This window comes from Aedes albopictus, chromosome 2 (assembly GCF_035046485.1).
Source record: "Aedes albopictus strain Foshan chromosome 2, AalbF5, whole genome shotgun sequence".
In the NCBI taxonomy this organism is placed as follows: domain Eukaryota; kingdom Metazoa; phylum Arthropoda; class Insecta; order Diptera; family Culicidae; genus Aedes; species Aedes albopictus.
In genome coordinates this window covers 467,487,752-467,510,543 of record NC_085137.1, presented here as the reverse complement: position 1 = coordinate 467,510,543, position 22,792 = coordinate 467,487,752, and the positions used below count along the sequence as shown (strand labels likewise).

The window sequence follows — 22,792 nt, the reverse complement described above, 5'->3', positions numbered from 1 at the left end:
GTCCATTATGAGTTGCAGTTCGCCGATGTCCAGGTATCCAGGCTCAGAAGAGTGTCAGTGTCAGCCGCTCTCAGGGGGAAAAGCAACTGACGAAAAATTGCAAGTACCGGGGCTGAGAATCAAACCCATGACCATCCGCATATGAAGTGAACGTGTGACCAACTACGCCACGGGCCCCGGCTAATGCTGCGTTATTGTCTGGCATTATTCAAATATGCCCTGCCCACCGTATCCCTTCGGCTTTGGCTACCTTCTGGGCGCTGGGTTTACCGTAGAGTGCAGCGAACTCAAGGTTCGTCCTTCTCTGCCACACACCATTCTCCTGAACACCGCCGAAGATTGTCCTTAGCACGAGTCGAAAACACTGTATGCCGCCTTGAAGTCGATGAGTGATCCGTTTGGACCTGGTATTCACGGCATTTCTGGAGTATTTTCCGTTCGGCGAAGATCTGGTCCGTTGTCGACTGGACGTTGATGAAGCCAGCTTGATAACTTCCAACGAACTCATTCGTTTTACGTGACAGACGACAGAAGATGATCTGGGATAGTATTTTTATGCTGTATTCACAATGGTGATCGCACTGAAGTTCTAACATTTCAAGTGGTTCCCTTTATTGTGAATGAGACAGATTTACCCCTTCCTTCAACTCCTCCGATGTTCGGTTTCCTATATCCTGACTATCAGCCGATGCAGACAGGTGGCGAACTTTTCTGGGCCCATCTTGATGAGTTCAGCAGCGACACTATGCTTACCAGCTGCCTTGTCGGTTTTGAGCTAGTGAATGGCATCCTTAACTTCCCTTACCGTTTCTAGATCCTTGTAGGCTATTCGACTGTTCAGATAAAACTTTTTATATGTATGATCGTGATGCCAGTATCACTCAAACACTTGATCCTAATAAACACTCAATATAACACCGGGATTTTATCAGGAACTCGTAAAGAGATTCCACCACAGATTCCTTCAGAAACTTTTCAATGTATTTTTTTTTCTCTAGAGCCTCTAGACTAGAGCCTTCAGGAATATCACCAGGAATTTTTCTAAAAATTTTGCAATGAATGATTTCAGAAATTTCTCCAGGGATTTCTTCAGAAAACCATCCACGGATTTCAGACATTCTTTCAGCGTATTTTTTCTAAAATAAAGAGTTTGGAATTCTAACATATATATTTCTTCTACCACAGATTTCTTTGAACATTTATCTAGAGATTCCTCCATCAATTTTCCTTAAAATTTCTAAGAATATTTTATGGGTCCCTTCCATGCTCTATCGTCACGCAAATTTTCAGTCCAAGTCCAGGTCCAGGTATGGCAAACTGGTTGTGTGGGACCTCTGAAATTTGTGTATGGGATGTCGAACTTTGATGATCTTCTCTCCCTTCTCAAAGGGTTACATAATTGAAAGACGTTTCCTCTTCAGAAATATCTCCATGAATTCCTTTATAAATTAATTCAGGGATTCATTCAGGAAATCATCAGCTTCCTTAAAAATCATTCAGGAATTCTTTTTTTTTTTTTTTTTTTTTTTCATAGTGATTACGGCGGTAGCACACTGTGCTTATGTTCTAACACCGCACCCTTTCCCTACGTTTGCTTCTATGAGCCTCTATTTTTGTTTCAACACACAGAAGTACGTAGGCATATCGTGGCCCAAGTCGACACTGTTTTGGCCTGCGTTGAACAAAAATAGTTTTAATAAAAGTTTCCCCTTTTTTCTTTTTGTCAATTGTTTTTTTTTTGTAGTATGGTCCATGTATTTAGTTAGGTTCTTGTCAATTTGTCAGTTATTCGAAGTAGATCTCCAATATGTAGTCAATAAGTCAATTAAGTCATTCTGATCTGTTCTATCATAGCAGCTTTAGTCTTTGCTTTATTGAAGTGTAGTTTTATTGGAAATATGCTGAATATCGTTATTTTTTTTTTTTGCTAGGTTTCTAGCTGCACTCTGAATAGAGTTGAAACCTCTACACTAGACCCGAAGATAGAAAAGAGTACGTAATCTTTCAGAAGCAGTTTGCCAGCCGTACGCGGAAAATGATATCCATTAAGACACTGTTGCAACTGACTCAGAAAGTTACAGTAGAAGATTGGAAAGTTTTCAATTGGTCAGTCAGTCAGAATTTGCATATGTAGTGTTATGGTCACATGGTTTGTGTTTGTCTTCTTGTTTGATTTTGTGGTATGGTTCCGTTCAATATGTATTTCTCCTCGTTAAGTCAATTGTAGTATGTTTGTTTTTTTTTTCATTGATTTCTTGATTTCGCTAATCGTTTTCTACTTCTCTGTTTTCATCTCTTGTGTCCTTAAATTGTCATCGGTCCAAACCCCACAGAAACATGTAACTGAATTTCTGTTGGTATCATAATACCAGCTAAGAGATAAACAAAAATACGCCAGTTTGTTGATTGCAATAAAATTTAAAAAAAAATAATAAAGATTGCTTGCCAACTATTATGTATTCATCTCCCTACAAATACTATGAAAAATATTCAAATTCGTTCAATTGTCCTATCGGTCCTACCTAGATAAACCATGTCATTTTCTCAAGCGTAGCCTAGAAATGTCAACCTAGTCATACACAAGTAACGTTGTTCAGTTAATAAAAAGCAGTCAGTTTTTGTCCAAAATGTCACGTCGAACGCATTAACGTCAACAATGCGTTTAAGTGTTCGCACGTTAGCTTCGAATCTATCAGCACAATTAAGTGCTGCAAATCTCCTTCCCATTAATTCTTCGGTCGATTTTAATTGCTTTATTTAACATGGTAAAAATTCGAAAAAGCGACTATGACATTAATAAATTACTAATCAAAATCAACCGAGAAACGTGGGAAATAGAGTCCAAACAACATTTTGAAGTCAGCTGGCTGTAAAAGGTTCCAAAACCTGTCACAAATCCTGCAATACTTTTATTAGGATTTGTAACGATCATCAAAACCTTCTTAAATCCAACCGACTTGAAACTATTGCTTGGGAATAGACTCTAATGAGCCCTGGCGGATCCTCCATGTTTATCGAGCATGTCTGATGCATATGATCAGCCATACTCCATCTGCAGCAGCCGGTTCGTGATGAACCGTTGGAGGCGCATTAAAGTGTTAAAAAGGTGATATGTTTCACTAAAGAACACTACATTACAATAATCAAAATGAAACTCCTTCACTTTAATACCGTCAACCCCTGCGAACTTGGCCAGGGCTTCCTTAAAAATCATTCAGGAATTCTTGAACAAATTTTAAGATGTCAATAAACCTCTATAAATCTCCCCTAGAAACTACTACATTATTACATCTATTATACTTTAAAGAAGTTTAAGTGTTTCTATAGACATTCTTCCAGTATTTCCTAAACAAGACTTCCACGACCTCCTCCGGGTATTCTTTCGGGAAATCCATGAATTTTGGTAAGGAAGTTCTGCAGGAATTCATCTGAATATTTCTTAATAAATTCTCAAAGCAATTCTACAATAGGTTTCTCATGAAATTTTTCCAGGTATTATTTTAGGAATTTCTTCAGAAACACCTTTCAGGATTTTTCTGGGAATCTTTCAGGTATTCCTTATCTCCAGAGATTTCTAGAATAATTAGCCAAAGATTTACTCAAAAATTTCTTCAAGGCGTCTTGCAGAAGTTTCTTCACGATTTTTTTTTCTGAAACGTCTTCAGGAATTCCTCCAGAAATATTTCCAGAGACTCCTTCAGTTGTTTAAGGATTTTTTCATGAATGTCAGCACGAGATTTTATTTGTGGATTTTTTTTCCCAGCTATTCATCTAGAGCTTTTTCAAAAATTCTTCAGCGATTCTTCCGGAAATTCTTCCAAACGCTCCTTCAGGAAACTCTTGGAATTTTTTATGGTTTTCAGAGAAGAACCAAATGAAATTTCAAATACTGGAGTTTTTTTAGAATTCCTTGAAGGAATTTCGAAAGTACTTCATTGTAATACTCCTGGAGATTCCAAGATTTTTTTTTTTGAAATTTCCTGAAGATATTCCTGAACAAAAATCTCTAAAGAAAATTTCTTGAGTAATCTTTGGAGGAGTTTCTGCAAGAATCTCTAGAAAATACCCGGAGGAACTCCATGAGATGACTCTGGAGATGGTCCTGGTAGAATCTTATTAGAAAGAAAATCTAAAATAATCTTTGGAAGTTTCTGCAGGAATTCTTGGGGAATTACTTGATGAACCCTTTGAAAGGAGGAACTCCTAGAAAAAAACTATATGAGAAACTTTTGGAAGAATTCATAAAAATATTCCTGGAGGAGTTTCTGGAAAAAAGCTCTGACGAAATTTCTAAATCTGAATCTCGAGAAATTTCTGAAGTAGATAATTAGAAATTTTAAACTTCATGATTTTTTTTTCTATCGAATACTGGAAATTTTCTGGTAGTTCTTACTACGACTCTCACAGATATTTTTTCTGAGTTTCATCTCAAAGAGATTCTTATGATATCCCTCGAGGGAAATTTTCAGGAATCCTTCGGTATTATCTCCATTAGTTATTTCTACGACTTTTCATCAGGAACTTCTTCTGGGATTTTTCTAGGTATTTCTTCTATAATTCCACAAGAAGATTCTTCTTAGGTTCCTCGTGAACATTTGTACTGTACTGTATTAATTTTCCTTACATTTCCCAAACTTAGAACCACTGTTTTATACAAGTCTTTGGAAAATTATTGTGCCACTAATAAATTTATAAATTACAAACTATACTTTTATACCTGGGATATTTCCCAATGTTTCTTTTGCTAGTCTACTGAATTTGATGATAAATATCTTCTACGTTTTCTCAAGAAGTACTCTCTCAATACTTCTGGATTCTAGATGATTTCTGAAGAAATTTCATAAGGGATCTCTGAGAAACAGAAGGAACTCCATTAGGCATATCAAAAGAAATTTAGAAGAAAAGCCGGAAAGAAATCTTTCAAGAAGCTCAGAATGATCTTCTTGAGGAATTGCAGAAGAATTTCCAAGACGGATTCCAGAAGGAATTCCTGAGAAAATTTCAGAAGGATCATCTTTAGTTCATTGTGGGATATGTTCAGGAATTTCTCCTGGTACTCTTTCAGATTTATCCGGGTATCTTCAAAAGAATCTTTCGAAGGCTTCTCAAGATATACTTTATAGGGGTTTCCAAGACTTTCTTGTACTATTTTAGCTAGAGTTTCTTTTGGAATATTTTCAGGAATTCTTCATAGAATTCCTTTAAAAAATCCCTCAGATGTTCCTCCTTATATTTTTGATGAATAACTTCTCGAGTTTCTCACGATGTTTCTTGTGGGGTTCTAGTGGTATTTTTCAATGAGTTACTGTTGAAACCTTTGAATGATCTACAGGAATACGATACATGGCATACAACATACGATGAATCCACTGTAGATATCCCTAAAAAAAATCGGGAGAAATTTTAGAAGCAAACCTAGTAGGAATCCTGAGAGAAGAACTTTCTGAAAACCCAGAAGAAATATGTGCAGGAATTTAAGAGGGTTCTTCTTGAGAAATATCAGAAGAAAACTATTGGTGAAAACCTATAAGAAATATAAGTATGAACATCATAGGAAACCTGGAAGACATTTCTAAAAACAGTAGCAAGATCAGGAAGAATTCCATGAGAGACTACTGTAGGAATTTCCGACAGATATCAGAGTGTAGAAGAAACTCATTGATCCCTCAAAAACGAGCACTTGGAAGATTCTGAGAGGAAATTTATGTAGGGGTCCCAGAAATCATATCTTGAGAAATTCCTGGAGGAATTCCTAAGACAAACTCAAAGAGACTTCGTATAGAACTCTTTAATGAATTTCAGTCAGATCGACTTCAGGATCACCAGAAAAATTTTTGAAGAAGGAACTCTAGATGGAAACTTTTGTAATATTTCGATAGAATCCTCGGGTGTTTTTACTGTTCCAAAAACTGGTTACTCTTCCAGGGAAACCTTATGATCCAGTAATATGGCCAATGTGACCCAAAAGTCCCCGAAACAGCCTTCAACGAACTTGTCTTGTCAATTCATGCAGTTTGACGTGTCGCAAGAAAGGTTTCAAAACTTATCAAAATATGACCTCCCCGGGGGAACTAGATACCCGAAAGATTGCGGAGTGTAATGTGACTAAATATGTCTGAAATGACCAGAAATGAAGTTGGTTTGTTAAATTATGATGCTTGCAATGTCGAAAGGTAGGGTGACCAATATAATTTGGACCCCCATATATTTTGGACCCCCTGGGTCATATTATCATAATTTTCACAGCTTTGATGAAGAGATGACGAAAGTTTTTAGAAACATTCGCTTAATGATATTGTTCTGAAAGAGCAGCAATCATTTCCTCACTGGAAATATCATTATTTGCCTTGAAAATATTTTTTGTTAATCTCGTCATCCGTGCGAGTGTCGCGGCATGTTTACGAAAAGAGAAAGTGGTGTTGGGGAAATTTGCAGATGTAAACAAAAACTTTTATCATTCTAGCGCATTAAATTCACAAAGTTCGTCCAATCATCCTTTGTCAATCAAGTAATTAGGATGTGATCCAGCATGTCTAAGTGGCAGATTCTTCGAAAATAGTTTCAAGTGGGTTTAAACACCGGGTGTCCAAAATATATACTTAAGAGGGTCCAAAATAAATTGGGGTGTCCAAAATAGTGAAAACAGATGCTTCAAAAATCAGTTATATTCATCAAAATTTCAGCCAGGAATGACCTTGTGGGTATTTTTGACGGACAGAGGAGGCTTTTACGGTCATACCAACATCATCGTTATGTGTAACACCCTCTTAATATGTTTGATTTTAGCTTAAATTCAAACTAATGTCCTCAAAGGGTCCAAAATTCGACCGTTACCCTATTTTGGAATCAGACATTTTTTGTTCCAGACATAGAAACTAGAACCATAACCGGTCATTTTGATTTAAATATTTGAAAACCAGGTAAGAAACAACAGAAATGTGATTTTTCATGTTTGACGTCAGCAAAAAATGTATCAAGGAAGTATGAGAGTTAAATATTCATAAATAGTAGTAAAGTTAGAGCTATAATAATTTTTAATAAAGTTTCTTGAAAACTTCCGAAGTTATGTAGCCGTTGCTGAAATAAAGTCCCTACATGATTGCTTTCTTGTCTTTCCACAGCTTGAGGAAATCTCGTCCATCATCAGTCACGAGGACTACCTGCAGAACAGCAACGACCAATCGGTGATCGAAATCTGCATCAACCGGGTCACGTCATGCATCAAAAAGACCAACACCATCGAGAAGCACTGCTCGGGGCTGGTGGGCCTGCTGGAAACCTGCCTCAAGTATAACCTGCAACCTTCTCGGAAGGAAGCGGATCCACCGCATGCAAAAATATCTTCCGACATCATTTCCAGTATATTTCTTGTAAGTTTGTTTGATGCATGAATAATAAATTATTTCTAATGTGATTTCTTTTTTTTTTCAGAATTATAACAAAAAGCATGTGATGGAAGTAACACTGCCAGTAGCCGTAAAGTTCTTGAACAAAGGTAACCTGGAGCTGTCCCGGAATTTGGCCAGTTATTTATCCTCAGCAGCCATTGAATATTCGTACCTACTTTCGCCGCACGTAAAACTCATCTTAGAATCCCTGCTCAACGGAAACTATGGCTTATGCCACGTGCTGTCGCAAATCTACGACGCCGCCCCGGAACCGATCAATGCCGAAGCGAAACGCTTCGTTGAAATCATTCCCAAATGTGAACTCCAAGAGCAGATTGTGATCCTGCAACTATTGGTGGCCGTTGCCAAAAGTAAACCCTCGTCACTGCTGGACAGCATTCCGCAGCTGTTCGACCTTGCTCAGAAACCTCCCATCTCCACGGCCGTAATGTTGGTCATTCTGAAACTAGCCGAGTACAAACCTATCAAAATGAGTGAATACACCGAATCGGTGAGAAACGTTGCTCAAACGGTGCCGCAAACCGTGGGATTTGCAGCGCAAATCCTTTCAGCTATCGGGAAATCCAGCAAAGATCGAGCGCAGGTCGCTTTGGACTTTGTACTGGAGTATCTACCGAAGGCGGATCGAGCCCTACAAACGATCCTTCTGAACGAAGCGACCAAGCTCTGTACCAAATACCCCGTCCTGTTCACAGACAAAGTAACTTCGGTGGTTCGCCAGCGGCGACTTAACAACGGCAACCAGATCAAACAGACCCCCGGAGGCGTCACCATAGTCAATCTGAATTCGTCTGCGACGCTTCCAGTGACGACTACGACGGCATCCATCACGACGCCACCGATCCTACTCGATACTCGACCGATCGTGTCCAAGACCCCGAATGTTGCTGTTATTAGTAATAGCGGAGCGACGACTGCCAACACTACCATTATCAATACTTCCAATGGGACAACTACGACCTCGGCATCGATTCATCCGGCGCTGTTGACGAACTTTATGAACTCCGCAAATGGAATACCGGCGGTTGTTAATGGGGGACCAATGGTGCCACCGACGCCTCCACATACCGGGTAAGATTCGACCAGTTGGAGAACTCAGAATTCATATTGATTGTCCTTTTCGTTGTAGTTATACTCGACGGGCCAAACTGGGAGATTCTCGAAGTACTGGACGACTGCACGCCGGTGGTGGAGGGAATAAGAGCATGACGCGGTTAAACATTGCCGGTGGATCGGTGGGAGGGCTGCACAAATCGATGACCCGACTCAGTTCGTCGCAGCTACTGGGACAGTACAATGGAGGTAAGTGTGGAGGAAAGCAACCCCTGTGTCACCTTGAGGTTCCCTTAAAACAATCGAGGTTTTCCTTGAACCTTCTGAAGCTTCCTTGAAACTACCTAAAATTCCTAGAAGCTCGGCAGAAACCTCCCGGAACCTATCTGAAACTCCTATGTAACCTTATGGTGTCATGATGCATCACCAAGCTTTCACACGAATCATTGATTTTTTGATTTTCAATGATTGTTTGCCTCGCGTTTTTGAAGTGATAAAAAACTGTCAATCCAGCAGCCACGCAGCAGAAAAAGTATCATCGCAATCACTGCGAGTGAGCAAATAGGATGATATTTGTTCAGACGGATATTCATTTTGGTGGCAGAGAATTATCACTTTGAAATTTTGAGCCACATATCCAACATGGCTGCCGATGCTGATGATGCCGTAAAAAACCTTATGAAACTTTTAGAACCCATATAAAACAATCTTGACCATTCTCCGAACCTTCTGAAGTCCTAGGGCTACCTGAAAACCCCTAAATCACCATCGAAGCAACCTGACTAGCCCGGTGACTCTCCTTGAAGCTCACTGAAACCTCCCTTAAACTCCTCTAAGACCCGCTGATCCCTCTGAAACTTCATTGCCGAATCAAGCATTCGAATCAATTGGTCTCGGACCTCGGTCCTGAGCCAATCGTTCTTATTCTTCAAGGTGTTTGGCAGCCTTAGTTTCTCTTCAACTGCAAAAAGCCTAAGGAACTGCTCTTTAACTGCATGGAATTCCACGAAGTTGACGGCCTATTCCTGATTCTCTGCAAAATAAATGCTTGTCGTTCCTCCGGCGTAAAAACTACGGGCCGAGCCCAACGCAGTCTGCCAGTTTTTATTCACTTTATCCATCTCTTTATATACTTGGTACAATTCATAGTTCATGCGATGCTATCCTCCATTTTACAGCCGAGTATTTTTCGCAGCATTTTACGTTCGAAGACTTCAAAGGCTCTACAATCAACTTCTTCCAATCTCATCGTCCACGATTCATGGCCGTCACTAGAATATCAATATAAACAAATTCATCCACAACACTTTCCACCACCCAGCACAACTTCGTCGTACAAAAGAGCATCGCCTAGCTTCTGTCCGTCTATAGTTACGAACGATGATGAAGTTTCATCTACAACCCGTACATTTGATTTCGATCCGTCAAGCGTCAAACGAATAAGCCTAATCAGCTTTGTCAGAAAACCATGTTCTATCATAATCCGCCATAACTCGTTTCTCTTCTGTGAATCGTATGCCACCTTAAAATCAATAAATAGAAATGGGTCTACAAGTTGTACAACTCTGAGAAACCTTGATGAAAACCCGCCTGATATCCGCCTACAAAGGCCTCTGCCTGTTAAGCAGACTCCTGGACAAAATCTTGTACGCTGAAGTGAGATGTATTACGCCTCTGTAGTTCACGCACTCCAGTCGAAGTCCTTTCTTGCATAGAGGTCAAATGAGACCGTCCAACCAACTAGCAGGCAGTTCATCCTTTTGCCATATCTTCAATATAATACGGTGTCAGAGTTGATACAGCTACTCACTGCTGTGTCTGAAAAGTTTTGACGGGATTCGTACTTCCCAGTAGCTTTATTGTTCTTCAGTCCTCTAATGGCTATCTTAACCTCGTCTAGCGTTGGAGGTTTCACATCCTGTCTGTCATCGTCAATTCTAATTCTATCTGTCGCTCTTCCATTCCCACCGTTCAACAATACCTCATAGTGCTCTATCCACCTGGCAGCCACCATTGCTTTATCTGTCAGCAAATTTCCATCACGATCGTTGCACATGACGGGAGAAAGCGCTGTTATTCTCCGCACGCCATTAACAGTTTCGTAAAGCAGCCGCATATCGTTCTGTACCATACTGTATCGCTTCGTGCTCTGCCGGGTCCCTGACACCAGCATACGGCTTCTGACAACATTCTTCTCGCCAGTTACCCTCTGGAACTCCTCGTCGAACCACCCGTTCTTAGATCATCTGTGAGCAGCGCCTATCACCTCTCGCGTTGCCGTATTGATCGCTCCGTGGATAGACTGACATAGAGTGTTGAGAATTTCGCTTTCGTTGAACTCACTTATCCGCTCGTCCAGCTTCTGGTCATAGTCAACTACTGTACCGTCTGCAGAAAAAAACACTGGATGTTGAAACGCATCGATCGCCTGTTCGTGGAGTTCGACATGGTTGATAACCGAGCTCGAATCTTACTACACCCAATCCTCCATCTAGGTACTGAGTCGGGACTGCCTAAATATAACTTTTACCTAAATTGATTCATTACTTAAATATATTTGGCTTATTACCTAAATGGATTTAAAGATTGCAAAGAAGTTTGAAGGGAGTTTTAAGGGAGGTCAGAGGTGTTTCGGAGCGCTTCAGGAGGCTTCAGAGGGCTTTTAGTGGGCTTTGTAGTCTCTCAGGTGAACTTTAAGAGGATTTCAGAGGCATTTCTAGACGTTTCAGTGCGTTTCATTGTCTTTAAGATACGTTTTAGGGGGCTCTATTGGCTCTTAAGATAAATTCACGATAACTTGAGAGGGGTTTCAGAGACGTTTTAAAGCGTTTCAATGCGTTTCAATGCGTTTCAGGACGTATGGGAGGTGTTTTATGACACTTCGGAGTTTGTCAGACTTGTTTGACAGAGTTTCTCAGGCTGGTTTCACAGAGGTTCCATGGGGGTTGCAGAGGCGTTTCAAAACGTTTCAATTAGTTTCAGGGCATTTCAAGGCGTTTCAATGCGTTCAGGAAGTTTCCGAGAGGTTTACGGGGACTCCAGAGGCGCGTAGGTGAATTTCACGGAGGTTTCATGGGGGTGTCAGAGGCGTAATGAAGCGTTTCAAGGCATTTCAATGCGTTTCAGGTCGTTTCAGGAAGTTGCAAAGAGGTTTAAGGGTTCTGCAAAGGCTCTCAGGCGAATTTCTCTGGGGTTTCAAGGGGTCTAAGAGGCGCTCCAAAGCTTTCCAATGCGTTGCAAGGCGTTTCAAGGCGTTTCAATGCGATTCAGGGGTTTTAGGAGATTTCATTGGCTGGCAAGTGAATTTCACGGAGGTAGAAATGGGGTTTCAGTTCAGAGGCATTTCAAGACGTTTCAGTGCGTTTCAGAGGGGTTTTATGGCGTTTCAGGAGAGCTCTCAGGAAGTGAATCAAAATTCAACCATCGCGCAACAATAACGACAATGTCGCAACCTGAATTTGTTGCGACATTCTACCCAATGCGACATAGGTTTGTCCCAACTTGAACAGAACAGGACAAAGATCGTGCACCACGAGTTTATAGACTTCTAAGCTTTGCATTGTGATTTTCGAGCGGTAACTTCGAGTCGGTAAAGACTGCAACGCCGCTGAATATGTATCATCAAAAAGTTTCGATTTTGGGTTTGTATTAATTGATTATTCACGAGTTGAAAAGTACGCAACAAATTCAGCTTCTGTTTTGTCTGCAACAAAATAATTCTAGATGTCAATTCTTCATGTCATTATCTGTTACCAGTTGGGATAAAAAGTAATCGCCGAAATGTCTGGCAATTCTTTTAACTGCTCTCAGGTGAATTTCACGGAGTTTTCCTGTGGGTTTAAGAAGCGTTTCAAAGCGTTTCAAGTTGTTTCGATGTGTTTAAGGGGGCTTCAGAAGCACTCAGGTGAATTTCATCGAGATTTCATGAAGGTTTTAGAGGCGTTTCATGGCGTTTCAGGGTTTTTCAGGGCGTTTCATGAGGGGATTAAAGAGCGCTTCTGAGGCTTGCAGGTGAATTTCAGGGAGGTTTCATGGTGGTTTAAGAGGCGTTTCAAGAGTTTCAAGGCATTTCAATGCGTTTCAAGGCGTTTCAGAGGTATTTCAGGAGGCCTTCTGAAGCTCTCAGATGAATTTTAGGAGGGTTTCAGTCAGAGGCGTTTCAAAGCGTTTTAATGCGTTTCAGGGCGTTTCATTAGGTTCCTTGTAGTTCCAGTAATAGCCAGTAAAACAAATCTTTCTTGGACTAGCAGTGCAAGATTGACGTTTACTACCTCACCCAAGTAACCAAAAGTTCAGATAAATGGGTACTTCATAAGCTAAGCAGCTTGTTCGAGGTTGCTCATTAGCCTTCTAAGCAGCTTCATTTTTAGGTAATTTTGGAACTTGAAAGTTCACATAAGTACGCTGGATAGCCTTTTAAGCAGCTCCTGACAGAACTTCGACAAAATTCATGCAGAAACAAAAAATGTGTTTTCCAGAATCGCAACCCCACACTTTTGGTGGGTTTGTGATTCATGTCTGGAAATTGCTTCTGATAATTATATTTTTACACATGTCGATGTCGCTGCTATGTAGATTTGAACTGGATAGCCTGCCGACTTACCGCTGCGCTGCTGAAGACACTTGACATAGTCAAGCTAACTTCACTACTGTACAAATGTGCAAAACTAGCTGCCGACAGAAAATCGATTCAAGTCAGACTTTACCTGCTATTCACTCAATCACAACGGTAGTACTGTGGTAGAGCGTAGTGTTCTCACGCAGCAACTAACCGTTCGAATCCGATGGGTGGCATTTTTTTTTTTGACAAACCTAGTATTCATTGATTTGATAAATTCATATTTGTCCTTTTATAGTGTATGCTTAAACAGTTGTTTTCTCTAAAAGAAATAAATTTAATCTTCATCGAAACACAATGCTACTGAACTGAACTTCTATGAACTTGAAAGTTCCGACAAAGTTCAGAGTAGCATCTTAAGCAGCTTTAAAGTTCCGCGAAGTTCAGATAAAGTTCCGAATGGAACTTTCTGTCTGCTTAAGAGGCTAACAATGAGCCTTGCCGGAACTTGTGACCGAAGTTCCAGCAAGGCTCATCGTTGGCCTCTTAAGCAGCCTGAAAGTACCATTTGGAACTTTATCTGAACTTCGCGGAACTAGAAAGTGCATTTTGTCATGGGAAGCGGAACTTTTGATTACTTGGGCAGCATCCTATCATGACTTGCTCTTCAAAAATACCCATTATATCAGCCTACTACAGTTCCTCAAACAGATAATGAACTCTCCACTTGACAGCACATAATTGCATAAATTTCATTCTTAACCCTAGTACCTACCCAAGCAGCACCTGCAACATCATCCAAAATGTGGTTTTGGTCTAAAAGAGTTGCAATAAAATCGCACGCAACTTTCATCTTGTCAGTTGAGTTGCATTTAAACTCCGAATATCGTTAAGTTGCAGCTTTGTTTCATAGGAATTACAAATAACATCGTATTCAACATCGATTTATGGAGGCGGAGCTTACATATTCCTCACAAGTGGCAATACAGTCAGCTTGCATTAAATGTGTTATGTAACACACATGAAACATCTTACTCTGGTTTGTTTGTTCAGATTAGGTTCCAAATGTGTTGCGGAAAACTTGCACGTCTTTTCATTTTGACAGCTTTCTAACTTGTGGCAAAGACGGTACAATGAAGTAACGCGTAACTTCAGTAGCTTTTATGGTGCATTGAGCAGCAAATATTTCACAGAGCTTCTGGTGTAGTATGTAAGGTGAGTGGGTAATACTCCTGGTGTCCATGGTTCGAGTCTGAATATATTTTTTTCATTTTTTTATCATTCCCCCTGGCTCATGTTGCATAACGATTTAAAATTTGCGCTTTTTGCGTTCCAAAGAAGAAGCAATTGTGTTGTATTGTCCTTAATTAGAACAGTGAATAAATTGCACTGATGTTGCTGGTACTGGCTTTGAAACAAGCACATTAGTCACAGAAGAGTCACGGCGGCGCAGGCTTTTGTTGCCCAGAAGTCACTGTGACTTACTACTAGCAAGTAAGTATTTAATTACTAGAAGTAGGTCACACTGACTTCTGCGCAATAAATAACCTGCGCCTTCGTGACTCTTCTGTGACAAGTGTGTTTCTTGGGTCAATATGACCCAGAGAGGCACGCTGAATGTACGCTACACCATCCGTTTGGGTGTCTTCAGCTGTTCTTGCGAATATTTTTGTGGTGTGCAAAGTAGGTGCTGCTAATGGCCATCCCCATGGCTGCGGTAAAGTTGACTAATCTCAGGCCGTTGATGTTAGTGACGTATTGTATAGGCTCTCCATACCGATGAATGAAACCACATGAGATACTCCTGATGAAACTCCTCTGAAGCACCTCCAAAGTCCGTTTGAACCCCCTTCAAACTCTTATGAACCCTATGAAACAAATATAGAGCCCTGAAGGTCTCCTGGACCCTTCTGGACTCCTTGGAAACCCATGAAATCCCTTCGAAACGCCCTGATGCTCGCCGGTTCCTTTAAAATCGATATGATAATTCTTCAAGACCCCCTTAACCCTCCTGAGACAACCTGACATTCCTCTGCGAACCCTTAAATCGTCGTTGAGCACCACTGAGACCACGGTTAGCCTCGCGAATCCCTCTAAAGTCCCATGAAACTTCATGAAGTCTCCTAAAACACCTAGTGACCCTTAAAGCCATCGATAAACCCTCTTAAAACTCCACTGAAAATACCTGAAACCACTACAAAGCCTTACTGAACATCTCAGTTTGCTCTTCTTAAAAGTACCCCTAAACCTTTCTGCAATCCCCTGGGTTCAGGCGCCACGAGAATGTCAGTTTATCCAGTAAAGTTAACCCTGTTTCGATGAACTGCCCAAATTAACTAAACCATCCAACCTAAACCAATTGAATTATTCATAAATTTCAGATGATCCCGGCAAGCAACCCAACGGCCCGGGTACCGGAGCCGTCAGTACCGCAGCCAGCGGTATTAGCGGCGGTGGCGGAATCGATGGAAGCAGCGCAGGTGGTGGTTCCAACTCGAATAGCAATATCCTAAACAGTCATTCCAGCGGCAATGTGGCCATTGCCTTCGCCAACAAAAACAACAGTGCCCAGAACTTTGCCTCGCCGGTGCCACCACCCTTGAGTCAGCACGTGATGATCACCGGCGAGAACAAGTGGGGCATTCCGCAGACGAAGATCACTTCGGGCGGTGTGACGGTAACGACATCACCGACGCGGGCCCAGAGACCATACTCGCAAGGTCCTAACACGTTGATGGGGTCGGCGGGAGCTTTGGGCAAGAATTCACTGGGAGGGTTGAACCAGTCAACGGGATCGATCGGGATGGTTCAGGTGCATCACGCTTCTCCGGCTTCGCCAACCATGTTCAACAACCATTCCCAGCAGACATCACCCCAGCTGACGACTTTGTCGCTCAACTCGAACGAAGATCCGAACAATCAGGTAAGCGTCTCCGGGCCGGCCACGGTTACTTCTCGAAGGAACGACAACCGTAGTGTGACTCTGTTGAACGCAAGCAGTGCCGTCAACCAACGAATGAGCGTCTTCGAGCCGTACCCAATGCGAGACACAATTCAGCACTTTTGCGAAAAACACTTGGATAAAATCAAAGCTTTTACGGAGAGCGTTGCCCAGAGATTACCCCCGCCGGCCAAGTGTATCATCGAAGAGCGACGAGCGAAAAAGATGGCCAAGCTGCACTTTGCGTGCCAGGTCCGCGGACCCCATTGTCTGTACTCCCGAACGATGTTCACCATGCGAACGCGGAACCCTCGGACGTGGATCCATCTGATGTTCCTGGACCTGCAGGCACGGGCACCGCAGAACGCTTTGAGCAGTTGGGACCCGAGCGTGAGTCGACTTAAGCACTGCTGGGACACGTTGAAGTGCGAGAACAAGACATTCATTACGCTAGTCACCAGTGCGTTCCCGAACGTGAAGGAACAGGAAACGCTGATCAACGAGCTGCGCAACGCCGGGTTCTTCGATGTGTTCGAACTGGGAGCGGCGAGTACGCCGGAGGGCGCCAGCAGTGAAGATTTGCAGTTTCAGGTGAGGTGTTGGGATATGTTGTGTTTGTCTTAATCCGATACCTGTTTCCATAAATTTCAAAGTTGTCAGTTAGAACAATTTTTTTTCTCTTCATCTTTCCATGTGCTATTGTTTCATAAATCTGTTCTTTGATTTCTACCTCTCTATCTTTTATTTTCCTTTCTTCTGTATTCAATTACTTACTTCTGTCTTCTATTTATTATTTGCTTTTTTACAATTTCAATCATTTTTAGTTTTTATTCTGTATCTTCTATCTTCAGTCCTCTATCTCCTGTTTTCTCCATAATTAATTGGTATAATGAGAATGTTATCTATATTTACAGTGGGGCTGTTTCCTGTGCAACCATCCGGAGAAGGCCATGGGATTCCTGCACGGAAACACCCAACCCGTAATTGAGGGACAACTCAAGGAAAAGAAAGGCAAATGGCGCTTGTTCCGCCGGTGGCGCACTCGGTACTTCACTTTGTCAGGAGCTCACCTCTCGTGCAAGGGTTCGGTAAGTATCTTCAACTACCAATAAAATGTGAGTAACATTCTGTAAAACAACCTCTCCTCTTTCCATAGACCGGAGGCGAAAGCATAGACGTCAACCAGATCCGCTCGGTCAAGGTATCCCGAGGGGCACGAAATATCCCTAAGGCGTTCGAAATATTCACCGGCGACCAGACGTTGATTCTGAAACCGAAAGACGGCAACAAGGCTGAGGAATGGGTCCAATGTCTGAGCATTGTGCTGGCACACTCACAGGTAAGTGTTCCTTTTGTAAAGCATTGAGCCGAACCATGTCTTTACCTTCTTCCATCATCAACTCCCATCAGGCACGCGATAGCCCAACGACTCGAACCAATAGCCTTCCCGCCCGAAGCCTCGGTAACAGTCGAAACGTTTTCTGAGATACATATCACAACCACTCTAGACTTATCTACTAGACAAGTTACACATTAAACTACAAAAGCAAAGCAAAAATCGAGGAAAAAAGACTTGAAAACAGAGATGAAAAGTAATATGAAGAATATATCATGTACTTAATGCCAACATTTCCTTCCAATAACTATACCTAGTAACTGTGTTAAGCATATCAAGAACGATTTAAAACAACCGAGTTGTTACTTAATTTATCGACAATCGCAAAGCAGATAGAGAGAACCCCGTATTTTAACTAGCCACGTAAGGAGACAGATGAGAAACAACCCCCAACAAGCCAAGCAACTCACTAATGTGTCAATTTAGAATTGATTTCAGCGGAAACCGAAGCAACTGTTCAGATGGATCATATCTAGACGGTTTTCGATTTTTATTCATCGACGTGTTGCTTTGAATCCACAAAACTAAGGAATGAAATATCAAACTCAAGGTCTATATTTATTGCCAATATTTTCATACAATATACAATACGAAACAAAAAATAAAAGGAAATTTGTACTAGCTACTAGCCTAACAGAAACACACACAAACACAGATATTCGTGCGAAGCTATTGACTAGTTCGTAAGCGAGGTGCGATTCCGGACCGGATCGCAAGGCAAGACGACAGAAGGATTACCTACCTACTGAAATTTTGATATATTGTTTGTTAAGTTTTTCGACCTTATACTCCGTCTATGAAATAGTTCTGTTTTTTTTGCTATTATCTACTTGAAGAATAGGAATCCATGAATTCAAATTCAAGCTTTTGTCGGGCTGAAACCGACAGCAGATTAGTTTATTTACTACTTAGATATTATTTATTGAAATATGCAAATGAAGAAAATTAATCCTAACCATAAGTGTCCGAATTGTGTCGAAAATGAATGGAAAGAATGCCAGATTAAAGCCATGTCGTCATCGAGGAAGGGAAGGGATTTTAGTGTGACGTGTGTCACTACTAGAGAGCGAGATCGCCTCTACTTCTCCACAAATATCAATGGAAGAAGTGCTTGTTATTGGATACGGGGAAAAGTCACGTGAACTAGACTCACTTTGATCATAGTGATGTGATTCAAGCAATCTCTATTTGAATCAAAACACTTTTCATCATTTTTACTTAAATTTTTCACATGTCGACCCCGAAGATGACGAACAATTCAAATTATTTAGTAAATGTAGAGATAAGAGAAAACCATTTATTTTTGTAATTATTAAGAAAGCGGCATGCTCTTCGGAGTTCCTTGAGCTTAGCAAGAAATATTTTCAAGATTTCTGTGAGAATCAATTAATGAATCTATTTCTTCTCATGTGTTTTTTTGCATTTTCTCTACTATTACCTCCTGAGACACTGCCAGAAATTCCTTTAGGTATTTTTTTAGGATTTTCCAAATTTTATCTCTTTTGAATGCATTCCTGTCCATGTTATTCTTTGAAAATGTCTCCAGAGAATCTTTCAGGAATTCGTCTAGAAATTCTCTGCAGGTCTTCTTCAGAAGTTTCTCAAGAATATCTCAAGAGATTCATCTTGAAACTAGCCTACAGACTTTTTCATAATGTTCTCCTGGGGTTTCTTCAGTGATTCTTAAGGAAATTTCTTCAAGGATTCCAGCAGAAATTCGTGTATGAATTCGTTGATGTATTTCAAACATTTTTGAAGGAATTCTTCTTCGAATAATTTCCGAATTTTCTCTAGAAGTTTTTCATCGGAATTACCTCAAAAGATTATTTCAAAAGATGCAACGGGGTCTCCAGCTTGGTCTCCAGTTAGCCTAGTGGTTAAGGCTATGGATCGCCAATCCGGAGACGGCGGGTTCGATTCCCGTTCCGGTCGGGGAAATTTTCTCGACACCCTGGGCATAGTGTATCAATGTACTTGCCTCACAATATACAAATTCATGCAATGGCAGGCAAAGAAAACCCTTCAATTAACAACTGTGGAAGTGCTCAAAGAACACTAAGTTGAAGCGAGGCAGGCCAAGTCCCAGTGGGGACGTAGAGCCACATAGACGAAGAAGAAGAAGAATTCTAGGAAATCTTTGCACTAATATTCTTTTGAAAATTCTTCCAGGATTTTCCTTTAGAAATTCAGGAATAATTCCAAAAACCCTTTAAAAAAAAGTTGTTGGATTTCCCCAGAAATTTCTTCATAATTCAGGGATACTCTTAGGCATTTGTTTATAAATTCCTCAAGAGAATTCTCAAGAGACTCTTCTGGAAAACCCTTTGGTGGTTTCTCTAGAAGGTCCTCCAAGTATTGCTTAGGATTTATTCAGACCTGTCTTACTGAATTCTTTCATATTTTCCCGTTGGTGCTCTCGGAATTTCTCCAAAAATTCTTCAAGTCTTCCAGATTTTCTTTCAAAAATTCAATGAAAAATTATTTTGATTTTTTTTAATTTCTGCCGGATTTACTTCAACCATTTCTCCAGCGATTATAGTGTACGAATCCTTTCAGAATTTGATCAAGAAATTCTTCTAAGAATTTCTCCAGAGGTATCCAGGACTTCATTCAGAAAACCCTCCAGGGATCCCTCAAAAACTTTTTGAGAGTTTTCTTCAAGAATTCCGTCAGCTTTATCTGAATTTTTTTCAGGGATGTCTGCAAACATTTTTAAATGATTAAGTCAAAAATTTCTTGATGGGTTTGTTCGGGAATTCTTCCAGAAAATTTTCGAACATTTATACCTTTGAATTACTTCCTCCAGAAGTTTATCTTTTTTCTCAGGAATTGAGGAGCATTCTTGAAGAATTTTAACGAGTTTTTTCCTAGACATCCATCCAAGAATTCCTTCAAAAAAATTTCAGAAATTATTTCAGGAATTATTTTCCAGAAATCTCTTCAGAGCATTTCAAGCCAGGAGTATTTCAAGCGATTCATTTAGACAATCATTGAGATATTGACTTAGGAAATACTTTTTAGGAGTTTTCCAAGAATTCAGCCAGTTATTTTGTGTGCAATTTTTGAAAGGACTTCCGAAAAAAAACCCTGAATACATTTCTGAATCCTAAAAGAATTTCTTCAAGAATTCTTGGGTGTACCCTTGGAAGAATTTCCCAAGAAATCTTTGAACGATTTATAAAAAAGGAAAACGCCTAGGAAGAATATTCGAATTAACTTTGAAGTAACCCTTGTTAAAGTTTCTGAAGAGATCCCCAAAATTATGAAAAAAAAACTGCTGAAATATATTTCGAGACATCCCTAAAGGAATTTCAGAGAGAATACGAGGAGGAATTTCTGAAAGATCCTTGAAGGAATAACAGAATAAATTTCCAGTAAAATCCCTATAGAATTCTCAGGAAATACTCTTCAATGACTCTCCAGATTAAAGTCGAACTGCATGCGTTTCCTCATTTTTCTGCTTCGTTCTTTAGAACAAATTCAAAAACCCAAAAATAAGGAAATGCATCCAGCTTCGTTTTAATGGTGAAATTCCAAGGAAATTCGTCAAGGAATCCCAAGAGAAATTTGTTGACAAATTTTTAGAGAAACTCCGGGAAAATCTTTTAATAAAATTTGTGGAACATTCTCTGTAAAGTAATCCTGGAACAATCTGTGGACGTATTTTTAAAGGAATCCGTATAGAAAAACTTGGCGGAACGCCTAGATTGAGTTCTGAAAAATTCCTTGAAAAAACTTTTAAGTTATTATTAAACGAATTTCTGTGGAAATTCCTATGATTTTTTTTTCTCAACAAATAAGGTCTGGGATCATTTGGACAGGAGGACCTATTTTGGGCACTTGCTGCTATAACTCAGTCAATTTAAAACCGATTAACCTGAATTATTGAACATAGCTAGATACAAGTCTAATCGTGTCCCAAAAATCAATCAGTTCAAAATTGACTGAGTTATAGCAGCAAGCGCTCAAAATAGGTCCCACTGCCCAAATGGTCCCAGACCCTACCGTGAAAGAATCCGTGGAGAAATTTTAAGAGTTGTCTTCAGAGAAGATCAAATTCGAACATAACTATACAAAAATATCAGTATCGGATTTAAAGCGATATTTTCCCTAAGGTTATAAATATAGGGTTGAATAGGTTAAAATGGGCCACATCTTGAACTCAGCACCGCATGCAATCACTATCTTCCAATTATGTAAAAATAAAACGTCATTAGCATGTAATTTGGGGGGTTATTTGCATTTAAATTATAAATATAGGGTAAAACGGATCATTTCTGGAACTCAGCACCCCATCTCATCACTGCTATCCAATTCAGATAACATGAAATTTGTCGATTACTTTAAAAAAAAAATCTATAAAACTAATTTATAGAGATCTGTTTGCAAAATAACTTATGTGGGGTAAAATGGGCCATTATTTAGACATATCACAGCACGACCCCATCATCATTTAGTGCTGTAGTGCTGATCCTGCTTGTCCAATAGGGTGTCCCAAAGTAGAAAAAGTGTAAAAAAGATAACTTTCTCACCCTTAGAATGATAGATTAGAGTCATAGAAACAATAGTTCCATACATGAAAACTTAATCAAAAAATATTTAGAGGTTGCACGCATCGATTTTATGAAAAATTGACGATTTTTGTTTTTTTTACCAAAAAAATGCCAATATGAGATGAAAACTAATAGAAATAAAAAACATCAATATCAGTAAATCATAGTTCTGGGTCCCGCAAACAAAGTTTGGAGGGAGTTTAGGTCATCAAAGCTGATTTTATATATTTAGCAAAGGTTAAAATATCAAAAAACCGCGAATTTTTTCACCAAATTTATCGAATATGCCCAATTTATAAGGATTTTAAAATTTTTCCTGCGATTATTTAGGCTGAAGACGGTTTTGAGCTATCTCGATATAATAATGATAACATAATCAATGAAAAAATCGTGTTTTCTTACGTTAATCGATTTTGTTCACTAGTTTTCATGACTACCATGCAATTAAAACACTTTTATTTCTTTTATTTTTCAACTCATATTAGCATTTTTTTGGTAAACATACCAAAAATCGTCCATTTTTCATAAAACCGATGCGTGCAACCTCTAAATATTTTTTGATTGAGTTTTCATGTATGGAACTATTGTTGCTAGGACCCTAATCTATCATTCGAAGGGTGAGCAAGTTAACTTTTTGAAACTTTTTCTATTTTGGGACACCCTATTGTCCAATCATAAGCTTAAATTACACAGTGTAACAAAAATTAACTATTGGTCTGTCTCAAGAGCAAACTTATGTGTCTCTGACAGATTTTGGGCCGCTAAATCCGAATCCGGGCTCAGATTTGCTCCAGCACGTCACCATTTTGAGCTATACCTCAATTTATAGGGTATAATACACGATTTTGGGCTTTTTTTGACAGCAAACCATTGAGTATGGAC

General features: G+C 40.0%; 1 protein-coding gene across 4 annotated transcripts in view; it reads left to right on the top strand.

Moving 5' to 3' along the window:
* The window catches only part of LOC109418123 (protein melted), a 58,069-nt gene extending 39,757 nt beyond the window's left edge, over positions 1-18,312 (top strand). For all 4 annotated transcript variants that reach the window (XM_029870901.2, XM_019692312.3, XM_029870900.2 and 1 more), the window contains 7 exons: positions 7,122-7,370; positions 7,432-8,480; positions 8,539-8,711; positions 15,402-16,552; positions 16,876-17,049; positions 17,118-17,300; positions 17,372-18,312. In XM_029870901.2, coding sequence (XP_029726761.1) covers positions 7,122-7,370; positions 7,432-8,480; positions 8,539-8,711; positions 15,402-16,552; positions 16,876-17,049; positions 17,118-17,300; positions 17,372-17,446 — 3,054 coding nt within the window. In that variant the 3' untranslated portion in view covers positions 17,447-18,312. The remainder of the gene's footprint in view (positions 1-7,121; positions 7,371-7,431; positions 8,481-8,538; positions 8,712-15,401; positions 16,553-16,875; positions 17,050-17,117; positions 17,301-17,371) is intronic.
* The last annotated feature ends 4,480 nt before the right edge of the window (positions 18,313-22,792 follow it).